Source organism: Peromyscus maniculatus, chromosome 8 (genome assembly GCF_049852395.1).
Source record: "Peromyscus maniculatus bairdii isolate BWxNUB_F1_BW_parent chromosome 8, HU_Pman_BW_mat_3.1, whole genome shotgun sequence".
Lineage (NCBI taxonomy): Eukaryota > Metazoa > Chordata > Mammalia > Rodentia > Cricetidae > Peromyscus > Peromyscus maniculatus.
In genome coordinates this window covers 108,400,903-108,417,394 of record NC_134859.1, presented here as the reverse complement: position 1 = coordinate 108,417,394, position 16,492 = coordinate 108,400,903, and the positions used below count along the sequence as shown (strand labels likewise).

At 44.5% G+C, this 16,492-nt stretch overlaps 1 protein-coding gene across 1 annotated transcript in view; it reads left to right on the top strand.

The window, feature by feature from the left end:
* Nploc4 (NPL4 homolog, ubiquitin recognition factor) overlaps positions 1–16,492 on the top strand; it is a 60,417-nt gene that overhangs the window by 21,374 nt on the left and 22,551 nt on the right. The window contains exons 7-12 of the mRNA XM_006987690.4: positions 1,346–1,469; positions 3,327–3,506; positions 6,916–7,002; positions 8,905–8,976; positions 9,709–9,835; positions 15,573–15,733. Of these exons, the coding sequence (XP_006987752.1) occupies positions 1,346–1,469; positions 3,327–3,506; positions 6,916–7,002; positions 8,905–8,976; positions 9,709–9,835; positions 15,573–15,733 (751 nt within the window). The remainder of the gene's footprint in view (positions 1–1,345; positions 1,470–3,326; positions 3,507–6,915; positions 7,003–8,904; positions 8,977–9,708; positions 9,836–15,572; positions 15,734–16,492) is intronic.

The window sequence follows — 16,492 nt, the reverse complement described above, 5'->3', positions numbered from 1 at the left end:
AAAAAATAAAAATGTTAGACTAGGAGCAAAACACCACCAGAAACACACACACTTAACTGTCAGCGGGGAAGGCTGTGGGGTTCTCTTGGAAGCAGGTAGATTTGCTGTAGGAGGTGCCTGCTCAACTTCTTGTCATTTTGGGTCAAGGAATGTTCCTCTTCTGTGGAGACAGAGCCTGTGAGCAGCAGCTCACCTTATGCAGTAGAGGCTAGTGCACCCTTGGCTTGGGAAAAAGCATTTAGTGTCAGGCAAAGGAATCCTTGTTTTGTTTTGGTTTTGTGAGACAGGGTTTCTCTGTGTAGCTCTGGCTGTCCTAGAACTCATGATGTAGACCAGGCTGGCCTTGAACTCACAGAGATCCGCCTGACTCTGCCTCCTGAGTGCTGGAATCAAAGGCTTATGCCATCACTGCCCAGCTAGGTAAGGTAGTCTTAATTCACCTCAAGTTAGCCATCATAGCATATAAGTATTTTGAATGATCATGAACACCCAAAACAGAATTTTTATTTACAAAACAAATGTCACATTTTACAACTTAAATATGTATAAGTTTTTGGGTCAGTTATGTCTTAATAAAGCTGGGGGAGGGGTAAGAAAGAAAATTGAGGTTGGTGAGATGACAAGGTAACACTATCAAGTCTGATGACCTAAGTTCTAAGTTCAATCCCCGGCCAGGACCCACATGGTGGAAGGAGAGAACCAGCTGTTGCAAATTGACCTCTCACCTCCACGTGTACATACATGTGTGAATGCACATACACATACACACACTAAATATATAAAATGTAATAAAACAACTATTACAAAGGAAAAAGGTGGAATTAATGGAGGCATTCTGTGATTGAGGAAACCAATATCATGTGTACAGAAATTCCCTATATCAGTGGTAGGCCCAGTACTTCCTCATTGATATCCAAAGACAGTGCTTTTTGCTTTTAGCTAAAAGCAAATAGAATGAATATATTATTGTTCTGTATCCTAATCAGATTTTTCCTAAGAATAAAGATGTTATACAAATGAGTAGATACTGGGCTAATAATGTCATCAGTCACTGATAAGCTTCCTTTTCTCTTGGTGGCACAAGTTAGATAATAGGTATTCGTCAGTGTTCTTGAGAACCTGATGGGTGTGGGAACGAGCTGAGAACAAAAACTGGATTTCTGTAGAAGGAGCTGTGTGTCCCACTGCGAGGCACTGTGAAAAGTAGAGTGGTTTCAGTGCATTGTCTTGCACTCTTGCCCCTAGCTGCATGGCCCAGGGGGTGTAAGGTGTCTCACTCACCCTTCCTGTCTCCTGCCTGAATCCCGCTGTTGTGTTTAACTCAGTCTCTCGTCTTCTTCCTTAGGGGGAAGTTTGTTGCCCTGGAGAACATCAGCTGCAAGATTAAGTCAGGGTGTGAGGGACACCTCCCATGGCCAAATGGTATCTGTACCAAATGCCAACCTAGTGCCATCACGCTGAACAGACAGGTGAGGCTACCTGTGTCCCTGAGATTTGTTTTCATGCCTGACAAATGGACACTTCCTTCGTGGCAAATTCTGTGGTGCTTCATTTATTTATTTGTTTGTTTATGTTTTTAGTTACATGATTTTTTGTTTTGTGGGTTTTTGTTGTTGTAGTTGTTTGTTTTCGAGATAACGTTTTGTAGCCAGAAGTTTCTCTGGTTCTGCCTGGCCCTGAGGTCCAGATGAATCTCTCCCATTTGAGGTCCTGTAGCCACTTATAAAACAATCATTCAGAGGCTTAATATTAATTACAGACTATATGGCCTATCGCTCAGGTTTCTTGCTAGCTAGCTCTTTCATCTTAAATTAACCCATTTCTATTAATCTATGTTTTGCCACGTGGCCATGGCGTTACCTGCTCTCTCACATCTTGTTTCTCCTGGTGGTGGCTCACAGCGTCTTCCTGACCCTGCATTTTCCCTCTGTCCATCCTGGATCTCCCGCCTGGCTTCATTCTGCCCTGGCTCCATTCTGCCCTGGCTTCATTCTGCCCTGGCTCCATTCTGCCCTGGCTCCATTCTGCCCTGCCATAGGCCAATGCAGCTTTGTTTATTAACAAATTAGAGCAGCACATATTCACAGCATACAGAAAGACATCCCACAGCACTTCCCCTTTTCTGTCTAATCAAAACCACTTCAAAGACCTACAGAATATGGCATTTAAAGTGTTTTTAAGAACTTAGACTTTTCTGGACATTGAGACATGTCTGTTCCTGGCAGCACCAGTCTACTTCAGAGAAGATAATGGGCATTGAAGAAAGTCCATATAAGGAGTTTGCTTTCTTTGTGGCAAAAGTTAGCCACTGGGTAAAAAAAAATACCCTTGCCTCAACTACTTAACAGGGCACTATATGAACTGGATATGCAGGACTCATAGGAAGGTGACCACTGAACTTTGCAAGGCCCTTCAGGTTCCTGCTTCACAGAGGAGATGCCAGACGTTCTGCAGGACTCAGAGAGAAACAACTGATTTTGCCAATAGGCGAGACAATCCTTTAAATTTCCTGCTTCACTAAAAAGTCTGCCAGAGACGCTAGGCCTTTAGACTGAAGATGGGTGCCCCAATGTTGCATAGGAACTTTGGGTGACTATCCAGGCAGCCGGATGTCTCTTATCATTTCTAGAGTTTTGGAAGTTGCTTTCAATGCACTTCCTGTTTGCTTAGGTAATATTATACCCTTCTGAGGTCTTTGATGGAATTGAAGACTAGATAGTTATAGTTTTCCTTAGTTTCCCTCCATCCTTCCCTCCTTCTCTCACGTTTTAGAAGCAGTCTTCAGCTGTTTCCTTTAGTCCAGGTTGGCTTCAAACTCATGGCAGTCTTCTTCCTGCATCAGCCTCCTGAGTGCTGGGATGGATCAGAGTACGTTCTTGAATTTGTTTTTAGGGGCTTAAACTCCAGTGCACATGCTAGGCAAGTCAATGATCTACCAGTGGCCATGTCTTTGAACTACACCCCCAAGCCTGTTTACCTTGTTGAAAGAACTAGATAAGGCTGGGTCCAAGCTGGAATAAAAACACTCAGGTCTGGGGCGATGGCTCAGAGGGTAGAGCACTGACTGCGCTTTCAGAGGTCCCAGGTTCAGTTCCCAGCACCCACATGGTATTTCACACATGTCTGTAACCACGGTCCCAGACCTCCAAGGGCACCTTGTACGTGGGTGGTGCAAACAAGCAAAACATTCCTGTACATAAAAAACAAAACTAAATCTTAACAAAAATCTAGATAATGTTTTCACTAGATTTTTTTTCTTGAAAAAATAACATTGTGATGGAATGGGTTTTTTTTTTCACTTAAACCTATGTTTGTTAATTCTACAGAAATACAGACATGTGGACAATATCATGTTTGAGAATCACACTGTTGCTGACCGATTCCTTGACTTCTGGAGAAAGACAGGAAATCAGCATTTCGGATATTTATACGGACGGTACACAGAGCACAAAGACATTCCCCTCGGCATCAGGGCTGAAGTGGCTGCAATTTATGAGCCTCCTCAGGTATATGAGTGCAGGATCTACTGTGTGTGAAAGCTGAGTCTGGGATATACCCTTTCCAGATGGCCTCTCTTTGCTTTTTCCACAGCTTTTCTATCTCTTGAGCATGCACACATTATACAATACATGGGCATGAAATTACTAGAAAATTAAGATCACAGCCTTATGGCACAGGGTAGGGATATAGCTCCTTTGGTAGAGTACTTGCCTAGCATTCACAAAGCCCAGGGTTCAGTCCCTACCACTTTATAGTCTTTGTGTGGTGGTATATCCCTGTAATCCCAGCATTGAAGAAATAAAAGGCAGGAGAATCAGAAGTTTAAGCTCATCCTTAGCTACATATTGAGGTGGAGGCCAGTCTGGGTGCATGAGACCTTGCACCAAAAAAATGAGAATCTGACTGCCAAAGGGAAGTCGATATACAGGAGCAGATGCATTGTGGGTTTGGGATTTTTTTTTTTATTTTATTATTTTTTTTTTTTGGTTTTACAGCCCTGGCTGTCTTGGAACTTGGAGATCCACCTGTCTCTGCCTCCCGAGTGCTGGGATTAAAGGCCGGCACCACCACTCCTGGCTCTTTTTCTCTTTATTAGTATATTTGTGTCTCTATATATGTGTGTTTGTGCATGCCACAGTACATGTGTGGAGGTCAAAGGAAAACCTCCTGGAGTTAGTTCTCTCCTTCCACTGTGTGGGTTCCAGAGGTCAAACTCAGGCTACCAGGCTTAGTGGCAAATCTCACTAACCACTTTTCTTTTACCTCAGTGTTCTGGAGGTCACTTGGTTTGCTTTTTAGATCATCTGACCCAGGGCCCCATCTGATCCTGGGGCACAATTCAGGGTCTGCAGACATGCCTGTAGGAAGGAGTACAGTGCATGCATGGCCTCTGCAGAAGTGCACGTGCCTGCCTGCCTTTGTTACAAGGATTTCCTGTGTGTGCCACCCCACTTTGACATTTTAGCATTTGTATTGAGCTATTTGTAAATTGAAGTCTTTTTTTTTTCCTCTGAGAGTTTTGTTTTGTTTTTTGTTATTGTTCTTTTTTCAAGACATGGTTTCTCTGTGTAACAGTTCTGACTGTCTTGGATCTCAATTTGTGGGCCATCCTGGCCTCGAACTCAGAGATCTGCCTGCCTCTGCCTCCTGAGTGCTTGGATTAAAGGTGTGGGCCACTACCACCATGATAATTGTAGAAGTCTTTTTTTTTTTTTTTTTTTTTTTTCTGAGACAGGGTTTTTCTGTGTAGCTTTATGCCTTTCCTAGAACTCACTCTGTAGTCCAGGCTGGCCTCAAACTCACAGAGATCCGCCTGCCTCTGCCTCCCCAGTGCTGGGATTAAAGGCATGTGCCACCCCTCCCTTACCCCCCTCCCCAACCTCCCACTAGTCAATGGTAACAGAGACCCTACAGAGAAATCTATTTATACAGACCTTGGATCGTGGAGTATTCTCTGATTGGAGTGCTGCTTTGTAAGCACAGAGCCTCAGCTCGGTTTTGTAAGTTTCTGTCATGGATAGTGTAGCAGTTCTATTAAAAGCATAATTGAAGCCCAGCTCATCCCTTAGATCCCAGCACTTGGGAGGCCAAAACAGGAGAATTGAATGAAGTTCAAAAAAAGGCAGGATGTGGTAGCCAACACCACTAATCCTAGCATTGAGGAAGCTAGAGGCAGGAGATGGTTGCAGGCCCCTGGCACCGCTGCCCCGCGCCCCCACCCCCGTCCCCCTTTGAGGCAGGATTTCTCTGTGTAGCCCTGGCTATCCTGGAACTTACTTAGTAGATCTAGGCTGGCCTCAAACTTTTGAGATTTTCCTGCCTTTGCCTCCCAAGTGCTGGGATTAAAGGTGTGCGTCACTAACGCCTGGCTGTCAGCTGTTTTTCAGGCCAGCCTAGTCTACAGTGATTTTGAGGCTAGACAGGACCATATAACTAGAGATTGTCTCAAAAGACACCCCCCCCCCCCCAAAAAAAAAAAAAGAAAAAAGAAAAAAAGAAAACCAACAACTATAAAAACACATATTTTTGGGGAAAGAACAGAAACTTCTGGCATTCTGACTGCTACTGTTAGTATCAGTGTTTCCATGTTGGGGAGTCCCAGTGGTTGAAATCCTTGACCTCTTAACACTATCTGCCCATACAAAGTTAGCTCTGGCTACCATGTTATTGGGCAAGCATCTTATATTTATGCTGTGCTTGGTATTTGACATGTGTTCTCAAAGTGGTAGTGCTTCCTACCTGATGAAATCCAGCAAACATAAAATCCATTGCTGTTTTGTTAGAACTTGACTGGTTTACAGGACTGAATTCCATTAAAGCTTCTTTGTGTTTTAAGTCCCTGTGACTGGGTTTTTTGGCTTAGAAGGGTACTTACTCATGACCTTGGGCCTGCATTTAAGTGGAGAGGAAAGATTTTGGGTAAGCTTTGTCCATTTCAGGAAGTATCACTTATTATCACTTAAAAATTCTTTTCCTCAGCCGGGCGGTGGTGGCGCACGCCTTTAATCCCAGCACTCGGGAGGCAGAGCCAGGCGGATCTCTGTGAGTTCGAGGCCAGCCTGGTCTCCAAAGTGAGTTCCAGGAAAGGCGCAAAGCTACACAGAGAAACCCTGTCTCGAAAAACCAAAAAAAAAAAAAAAAAAAAAATTCTTTTCCTCTTATTCTTCTTGTTTGTTTGTTTCAAAACAGGGTTTCTCTGTATAGCCCTGGCTGTCCTGGAATTCGTTCTGTAGACAAGGCCAGCCTCAAACTCAGAAATTCTTCTGCCTCTGCCTCCTGAGTGTTGGGATTAAAGGCATACACCACCACCACCTGACTGCCTCTAATTTTTTATATTTATTTACTTTGTGTGTACATAGTGGAGGTCAGAAGACAGCTTTTGGGAATCAGTTATCTCTTTCCACCATGAGTTCTGGGGTAAACTGGTCATCATGATGCAGATCTCATGTCTGAGCTGACAGTTTAGGTTGACATGCACTGGCCACACCCAGAGCCTATCAGATGCTCCAGCTAGATGCTCCTCCTACTGCGCAGATTAATTTGGGCTATCTGTTTATTTTCTGTTAGATTGTGCCTCTGGCTGGCTCAGTGTCTTGGCAATACCTGGTCCTATAGCCAAGACACTGAGCCAGAGGAACAATGGACAAAAATGGTTCTGGGATGTCTGCCACCTTGCAGCTGCAGTCTGTCTGCCAGCCACCTGTCAGAGCAGAATTACCTATCCACGGGAGTTCTGAGAGCGGCTCCATTCCCCAGGTGAAGGCACCTTTCAAGCAAACAGCAGTTCAGCTTTCCTTGGGCCCTTTTACGTTTGTAGCTGTGTGTTTCAGCGAGGTTGAGGCTTGAGGTGGAAGTTGTAGAAGTGCCACTCTTCAATCTGCCTTCTAACTGCTTTCTAACTATGGTTCCTCACAGATCGGTACCCAGAACAGCCTGGAGCTTCTGGAAGATCCGAAAGCTGAGGTGGTTGATGAGATTGCTGCCAAACTTGGCCTGAGGAAGGTATGAGGCCTCTGCCAGCCAGGTGGCCTTTGGGGAAACCCACAGGTGGAGTGGCTAAGTCTGGTCTGGGACCAAACCCCTTGTGACAAGATCAAGTGTAGGCTCAACCCCTTTGGACCCTCATTTGTGTTCATTGCTGCAAATAGTTTTGATGTTCTCTGACATAGATTGAGGTGAGAACATTTTCTGACGTATAAAAGCAAAGGTGAGCATTATGGCACATGTGTGTCAACCCTGTCGTTGCCCCCCTCCCTTCCCCCCCTGCTGGCTGAGGCAGGATGATCAAGAGTTCAAGGCTAGCCTGGTGCATAGAACAAGACTCTCAACTATAAAATCCAAAATAAAGATATAAAGACACAACTTTTCAATTTGCCAGTCATAGTATCTGAGGAACGTTGCCACATTGTACACTATAGGAGTGTTCACGTGGCTTGCTTCACTTTCTGTCCTAGGTACTCAGTGCTGGTACCCTTCCTGCGTCAGTTTTGGATTTCTTGTGTCTCTGGGACAGTGAGTGGGTAGGAGTAGAAAGTCCTTTCAGTCTATTGCTGTCGTTGGTTTCACACTCTTGATAAGGGTCCTAGGATGTGTTTTTTTGTTTTTTAAGACTCGTTCTTGTTTTGTAGCTCACACTGGTCTCAACTTAAATCCTCCTGCCTCAGCCTCCCCCTGTGAGGATTGCAGATGTGTGCTACCATTCCTGGCTTGTTAGAATTTACAGACTCACTGTATCATGAATTTGAACACATTATGGAAGTTTAGTTCAGTATTAGTAGCCATGTAAGTTTTGCCTTTTATTTGGACAGAGAGGATCAATCTGTGTGGACTGCTTCATCTTACCTCTCTAGGTGGGCAGGAAAACCTAGGAACATGACTGAGAAAGTCACAGCATAGTTTTACCTTGTTGAGGCAAAATACCCCACAGGTTCTGGAGTCAGCACCTTAATGTCAGGTCGTAGTTTAGTGCAAATTCTGGAAGTTCTTTTTTTTTCAGGAGAGAAACTGGCCCAGACTTGTGTTTTATAACATCATAATATAAAGTCTGAAGTTACTTAAGTTAGTTTCTCAAAACCCAAGTTCCTTGGCTTGCTCTTACCTCAGCCTGATTTGGACTGTGCCAGTGAAATGGATCCTCTGTGCTTGTTTTCTCTGATACCATCCTTTTTGGTTTGTGCTCATCTGGGCACTGTTATAACAGTAGTGATCCATAGTGTAGCAGTCCTGTGAGAGTGGTTTGAAGAGCTGAGTCTCGGGGTCTCCTGGAGAGGGTGGTGGCCATCTTTCAATTTTCCCAAGGATGAAAGTGGATGCTTTGCTTGTCCTCTAGCTCCAATCTGACAGGCTCTTACTGTCTTCTGACTCTGGAGGCCAAGGTAAGCCTAGATGAGAGAGTGAGCCGACCTTGTCACTGTAGGGCACTTGGGATTGGCTTGTAGGGCCCCAATGATGCAGCTTTAGAGCTTGTGCCCTCAGCTGCTCCTGTGCTGCCTGGCAAGCTGAGGCCTCTGCTGGAGCAACTCCTTTCATCTTAGGTGCCTCTTTCCAGGGACTCTGTTTCTTCCTGGTAGAGGACCTGCCCCAGGACACCTTACTGCTTGCTTCTTGTCTGTCTTCCTTTTTGGAGCCTAAACTCCTTTCTTGCCACATCCTCTTCTGACTTCTATCAAAGTGTGGGCTTGAGTGGTCCTGAGCAGAGTCTGTCTGATGGGTGAATGTTTGTCATGACAGCACCAGAGGAAGGTGCCAATTTCTCCCTGGCAGCAGAGCCAAGGAACTGTGCTCTCAGCTTTACCTGGCTCAGGAGCCGGAAGGGTTGTCTGAAGGGCACTGCTTTTATGCTTCCTGGACAGAAGCCATCTGTTGTATGGAGATACTCAAAAGATGCTTTCCTTTTCCATTAAGGTTGGATGGATATTCACGGACCTTGTCTCAGAAGATACCCGAAAGGGTACAGTCCGATACAGTCGGAATAAGGTGAGATGGAGACAGGAGTGTTACTTGGCCTGAAACCTCATTAAGGTAGTGCTGACGTGGATCTCTCGTATCTGCACAGCCTGCAAATAACTTTCAAGACACTCTTCTTAGTTAAGTCTCAGCCTATTGATTCTATCCCAGAGAGAAAATCCCACTCACCCTTGACTTGCAGCCCTGTGGGAGTGGGTTGCCCAGGGCCTTCTGCCCTTCTAGTTTGGGTGGTTTTAACTAGTGAATTCCTAATGGCTAGGAATTACAGGTATTTGTCTTATTGTTATGCCTCAAGTATTTTTGAGATGCTGTAGCTTAGCTCTTTTTATTTTTTTGAGACAAGGATCTCAGTATGTAGCGTTGGCTGGCCTGGAACTCACCATACAGACTAAGCTGGCCTCAAACTCACGGAGTTCCACTTCCCTTTGCTTCCCAAGTGCTGGCATTAGAAGCTCTTTCTTGTTTGCTTGTTTGTTTTCATTTTAATTTGATTTATTGACTGCATGTGTACACACAGGTGCCACGGCACACGTGTGGAGGTCAGAGGACAGCTTGTAGTTGTTTCTCTCCTTGCACCATGGGGGGCCTGGGGATTGAACTCAGGTCAGTCAGTCTTGGTAGCAAGCATCTTTACCTGCTGAGTCATCTTGCTAGCCCAGCTCTTAATATTTTCTGCAGAAGAAATGGAAGCTTGTTTTGACACATGCTGTAAAATTTGATATACCGCCTCTCTTGGCTTAGGACACCTATTTCCTGAGTTCAGAAGAATGCATCACTGCAGGAGACTTTCAAAACAAGCACCCCAACATTTGCCGGCTCTCTCCCGATGGTCATTTTGGATCCAAGTTTGTTACTGCAGTGGCCACAGGTATAAATGGGGCAGAGTAATGCCATAGATACTACTGCCCATTAATGTTTGTTCTTCTTTGCAGCAGCTTTTCATCCTTAACTTTGTTATAATAAGCTTCTTAATGAACTTTCGGGGGCATAGATTCTTCCTTTTGTTTACGGTAAAAATTCTGAGTTTAGCATCATCCATGCGACTGCGGCCAAGTCAGGACTTTTCCATGGCTATCCTCAGGACTAATGTTCTCATCACAAGTCTAAGGTAACTCTTGCTTTTGGATATGTGCTCCTTTTCAGCAACTAGGAAGGACTGGAAGAAGAAAGACTTCCTGTTGTCATGATTCCTGTACATTTTACATTATGAATGGGACTGCCATTCTGAAATTTTTCCATAAACTTCTTTTGGGAGTGATATGTGTTAGAGAATACATGTCTTATACATTATAAATATATAGTAGGTCATAGCCTATACAAATATGCACCAGATGTTTGATTACATTCCTAAAGTGCTATCCTACAGAAAAGTCAGACATAGGGCCATAGAATTGAAAGGTATAGGGATTTGGAAATTAGAGAACCAAATTGTAAGCATGTGATCCACTTAGCTAGATTTTAAAGTAAGCACTGATTCTGACTCTGAAGGTCTCACCTCTCAAAGGAGCCAACAGTCCTCTTGTCTAGGTGACCTACTTTCTGGTTCTTACAGTGTTCCTACCAGTTCACACACAGCCTGCATTCAGGGTCCTAGTTCAGACTTCTTCTGGTTCTTAAAGTACCCCTACCAGTTCACACTGCCTGAACGCAGGGACCTAGATCAGGTCTCTGTTGCCATTAGGTTACTGGTTGAAGAGACTGTCACATTGCCAGGATTTTTAAGCCTTGATAAATGCTAGCAAGCTTGCCTTTCCTATGGCCTGTTTAGATTGACAAGTACCTTTTGTTTTTTTGAGTGAACAACCTTTTCAGGAGTGAGAGATACTGGTGGCATCTTTGCTCTGTTATGTTGATAATAGAGGCATGTTAATTATTGCACATACAGATTGGTTGACATTTTTCTGAATTGTTGCTGGGGTTGAGTGAGTGGAGGTTTGGCTAGGATTACAACACCAGAAAGTCCTTTGTTGTGGGCAGGTAAGGCAGAGGACACTGACACCAGTGGCAGGTGTCAGGCTGCATTATGGTCCAGATACACATAAGGCTGAACAGCAGCTCTGACATACCTCTATCCTGATTGGTGGAGTGATGGTCCTGAGATGCTCTGTGCTTTATCTTGCTCAAGCCAAGCTGTGTGCCCCTTCACAATTTTGTGGTCCTGGCGTCCTCAGTGGGTATTACAGTCGTGTATGTATGTTTTCATGGTGGTTTATAAAGTAACATCAATTCTGATCTTGGATCCTGATAGACAAAAGGGGGGTTGCCTACGTGAATATGTAGGGGGTGAGGATATAAAATAGTTATTATTGTTTGTGACACTTGTGTATCTGGCAGGATGCCTAGCATCTTCATCCCACAAAAGCTGGCAGTGCCCCTTATCGAGACAGCCAAAAACACCTTCAGAGACTTCCAGAACTGTCACCTTCACTGAAAATGGCTGTTTTGGGTGCCTGTAGGCTTCCATAGTAATTCAACCTTTTTAATTACTGTTTCTGTGGGGAAATTTGTCCCATGGGCCAACAGACTGGCACATTTTTTTAGGATTTTAAGTAGTTTACATCTTAGAGACTGCCACCTTAAACTATTGAGTCACATTGCTCGTTGAGTTTGGAAATCAGATCCGTGACATTTCTGCTTCCGGAATTGGCTCTTAAAGGATCTAGAGCTTGCTGGCCAGTGGTGGCGCACGCCTTTAATCCCAGCACTCGGGAGGCAGAGTCAGGCGGATCTCTGAGTTCGAGGCCAGCCTGGGCTACCAAGTGAGTTCCAGGAAAGGCGCAAAGTTACACAGAGAAACCCTGTCTCGAAAAACAAAAAAAAAACAAAAAACAAAACAAAACAAAAAAAAAAAAAGATCTGGAGCTTGAGGTAGTGGCTGACCTTGTTTACAGTAAGATCTGTAGTCAGCTTACTTTCTTGAGTGTTGACTCCTCACTTTCGGTGCTTGTTCTCATCATCTTCCAGATGGGGCACTGGCTGAAGAATGGCTGTGTACAGTGCTGCAGATCCTAATCCAAGGTCTTGTTACCACAGCTGGCACACTGGTTTTCTAACTCACAGGAAAGTGTACTCTTTCTCCTTAGGGTCCTTTGGCCAAGGGCAAGCGGGACCCTGCAGAAGTACTTGCTGCAGTTCCATCTCCCTTGTTGGAGAGGAAGTTGTGAGCCTGCATGTTTACAGATACACCCTAGGAGTTGGGACCTCTTATGCTGGGCTGGCCCTTCTGCAGGCTTAGCTTGGGTACCTTCTGGATACCAAGGCCTAGCTCTTATCTTTGCCTACAGGTTTTTCTGACCCCCTGTGATTTTCATATCATTTCTGGCTTGGATATGTATGGTGGTTTGCTCAAGTGAATGCCATACTACATGTGAGGTCTTCACTGTTGGTTACATTTCAGCTCCTGGGCTGTAAACATGACTTTCTGGAGACTCAGATTCAAGGCAGCTCAGTTCTTTTTTGTCAATGTCACTCTCCAGCATGTGCTCCATTTTGTGTGTGGACATCCTAGCAGGTGCTTTGTATAGGGAATGAGTGCACCTGACCAGCCTTTTTGAGGTTTCCTAAAAGATAAGTAAACCATGTGTATGTGCATGTATTTCTTCTCCACTTGGAAAAGGAATATGTGTGTAGCTTAAGTTATTTGCAGAGACTACCTTGTAGCAGGAATCTTACAAGTTCTTATTAATAAAATCAAACCCAAGGCCAGTTATTGGGATCAATGCTGGTAGATCAGAGAGACAGAACAAGCCATAGCTATCTCACCTTGCCGGATCCTCAGCTGGTCTTGTCTCTTCAGACTGGAGGCCTCTGAGTCCTCATCCAGAATGGGTCTCAGCTGAATTACTGCTCAAAAGCCTGAATGCTTAACCAGCCAAAATCTTCTAGTTTCTGGTCCTCACGCCTTATATATCTTTCTGCTTTCTACCACCACTCCCTGGGATTAAAGGCTGGCTTTCTGGGATTAAAGGCGTGTCACCATGCTTGGCTATTTCCAATGTGGCCTTGAACTCACAGAGATCCAGAGGGATTTCTATCTCTGGAATGCTAGGATTAAAGGTGTGAGTGCCACCATTTTCTAGCCTTTGTACCTAGTGGCTGTCTGTTCTCTGACCCCAGATAAATTTATTAGAGTACACAATATTTTGGGGAACACAATACCACCACACTACCTGTATGGACAAATTACTCCTCCTGCCCTTCCCCCTTTTTTTGTGATGTTGGAAATTGAATTCAGGGCCTCAAGCTCGCTGGATCTACTGAGCTATATATCCTGAGCTCTTTTGGGGGAGGGGAGGATCTCATGTGGTCCAGGCTAGCCTTAAACTCCTGATCTTCTTGTCTCCACCTTACAAGTGCTGGAATTAGAAACATGCATCACCATGCCTGGTTTCTGATGCTTTTTTTTTTTTTTTTAAATAATCTTGTATTTATAGATACTACTTACCATCCTCTTCACACTAAGTTTTTCTCTTCCTAGTGACCTGTCACACTTAAAGATTGATCTGAAAACCAGTCCCATTTTGAAGTATCCTGAGTAAATAGCTGTACATATGATGACTTTCTTGAATTCCTCCAACTTTGGTCTCTGCATTCTGAGCCAGTGAGCTCAAGTATGGTGCTTTGTGTCTGCTGTCAGACGCACTGGACAGCTGAGCTTGGCTATGCTGAGGACATGTAATGGAGGTCTGCGGCAGGACGGAGGGGAAAGCGCGAGGCCCTCTCTGAACAGGACATTGGAAACTGGTGCGCAGCACTTGGCACTTGGCCTGGGTGTGTAGTGGTGAACTGCTCAGGGGCCACCTTGCCTTTGGTTCCACTTTCTCTGATCGTATTTCTCAGTCAGATGTGTTTGAAAACTAGACAGACTGAGTCTCTTTCCTGATTTGTAACTGTTTTCAAACTGAAGTAGAGATAGGATTTTTTATAGTATCTCCAATGCTATAAAAGAACGATGAGGGGCTGGAGAGATGGCTCAGTGATTAAGAACACTGGCTGCTCTTTCAGAGGACCACTGTTTAATTCCCAGCACCCACCTGTCAGCTCACAGCTGTCTGTTATTTCAGTTCTGGGGACCCTATGCCTTCACATAGACATATAAGCAAAACACCAGTGTACATAAAATAAAAATAAATCATTTAAAAAAAAATAGTAGACACTGGAGTTGTCCTTGTGTGTAGCCCTGATTCTTGGATGACACCTACCCATTCGACATTACCCTCTCCTCACCCTCCTAATTTCAGGGCTCCAGTGTAACTGTCTGGATGGCTCTCTCTGAAATATCCATTTATACTATCTTTGTCCTTAATTTAATGTTTTCTTAAAACCAAATTCATGTTTTATTATAAAATACAGTATCACAAATATGTACTTTTGTATTTGTTTTGTGTGTGTACCTTTTGTGTTTGTTGGCAGACATGGGCCATAGCCTGTGTGCTGTGGAGTGCATGCAGGGGTCGGAGGACCACTTGCAGGAGACATGGGCCATAGCCTGTGTGCTGTGGAGTGCATGCAGGGGTCGGAGGACCACTTGCAGGAGTCATTTCTTTTCTTTTGTCATGTGGGGTCTAGAGATGAAACTCAAGCCGGCGATAGGTGCCTTTATTCACTGTCTCTCCAGCCGCCCTTAATGTTAAATCTTTATGGCAGTATATGTATCATTACAGGGCAGTATATGTATCATTAGCATGGAGAGCTGTGAAGAGACTGGTGGGGTACTTATTACTATAGGTCTGGGCAGTGTCCAGGTATCACAGTATGAGATGCCCGGGCCACTGACTTGATACCATCAGACCACATAGGTTTCTGTAATCTGGGGAATGCTGATCTGTGATCTGTGTGCTAGGATCAGTTTTCTTTTTTTTATTTAGAGAGGGCGTGGGGTGGTGTTGGGTGTGTGTGTGTGTGCATATAGGAGTGGAAGTCAGTTCTCTTTTTCCTCTGTGAGTTGTAGGTCTGAAACCCAGGCCAGTCTTCAGATACCCATGGCTGAGCTTTTTGGTGTGGTTTTGTTTGTCATGAAGCCTAAGCTGGCCTTGAACTTGCTATGTACCAGAAGATGACCTTGAACTTCTGATTCTCCTACCTCTACCTCCCAAGTATTAGGATTACAGGCATTTACCACTATGCCTGGTTTATGCCAGAGATTGAACCTAGGGCTTCATGTATACAAGACAAGAACTCAGCAACCAGTCCCATATAGTTTGTTATGTTACCTACCTCTATACCTGCCTTCCCAACCCCCTTGCCTGGAAATGAGTCTATTCTTGTTTCTAACCCTCTTCACTCAGGTGCTAAAGCTGGTGGGATGTGGGATGATCTGTCTTTATCCTTTCCTGTTCCAAACTGGTAGTCTGTGTGCTTTAAGGGCACTAAGCATCCCCAGAGCTCTGGGGATGGGGGTGGAACAGTGGACTCTGACCACCTGTCATGTGTGACTATTGGCTGTGGAGGAGTGAGCAGTGTCCAAAGCCTCGTGCTCCAGCCATCCTCCAGATTACCTAACAGAGTCTTGACTGTTTGCTTCCTACAAGTTGGAAGATAGGTGCCATGAAATGCTTCTGATTATCCTTTTTGGTAGATTCTCTTAGAAGGTTTTTCTCTTACAGGTGGTCCAGACAACCAGGTTCACTTTGAAGGGTACCAGGTATCCAATCAGTGCATGGCACTGGTCCGAGATGAATGTCTTCTACCTTGTAAGGATGCCCCTGAGCTCGGCTATGCCAAGGAGTCCAGCAGTGAGCAGTATGTTCCTGATGTGTTTTATAAGGTAAAATTACAGGAGAACAAAAAAATATTAAACATACATAGGATGATGTGAATCTGTCTTGGACTCTTGTGATCCTGCTATACTTTGGAGTGTTACCTGTGTGTCAGCTATTGCAGTTTGGAGCCCAAAGCATCTATCACATTTCTGGAGCTTATTGTTACTTACTCAGGCTCTGATGGCATTGTGTGGCGTAGCCAGAAAAGGAGTCAGACGTGTTTGGTTTGGGTATGTTATACCAGATCTGTCCATAAAGATGAGAGCCATTTGGACCATTGTTGGAATTCTGTCTGCTACATCTACTCAGTTTTTTTGCTGTGAAATTTCCAAGTAAAAGAACAAATAACAGTAGGAAGGAAACATCCTCACATCAGAGGCTTACAAACAACATCCAGCAGAAACTGACTAATGCAGTCAGGCAGAGATCCCCATCAAAAGTCCTGTATCTTTGCAAAGCAGTGTCTTCCTTGAGTGAGGCTTCCAAGTAAAAGAACATATAGCAACAGAGATGACATCAACTCAGGTTTTTACAGCACCGGTAGAAACCAGCTGGGGAAGTTGATGGCTGGACTTGCAGTTTTTCTTCCCCACTCTAGGCACTTGGATAGCATGGGAAGAACATCAGTAAGCTGGAAGTGGTTGACGTCTGGCCCTTAAGGGTTTTTACTCTTGGGTTGTTTTCTTGTTTTCTTCTCCCTGTCACAGAGTTGGGGGGAGCAACACATCCCCAGACAAAAGAGCCTTAGACAATGATTTGAGACA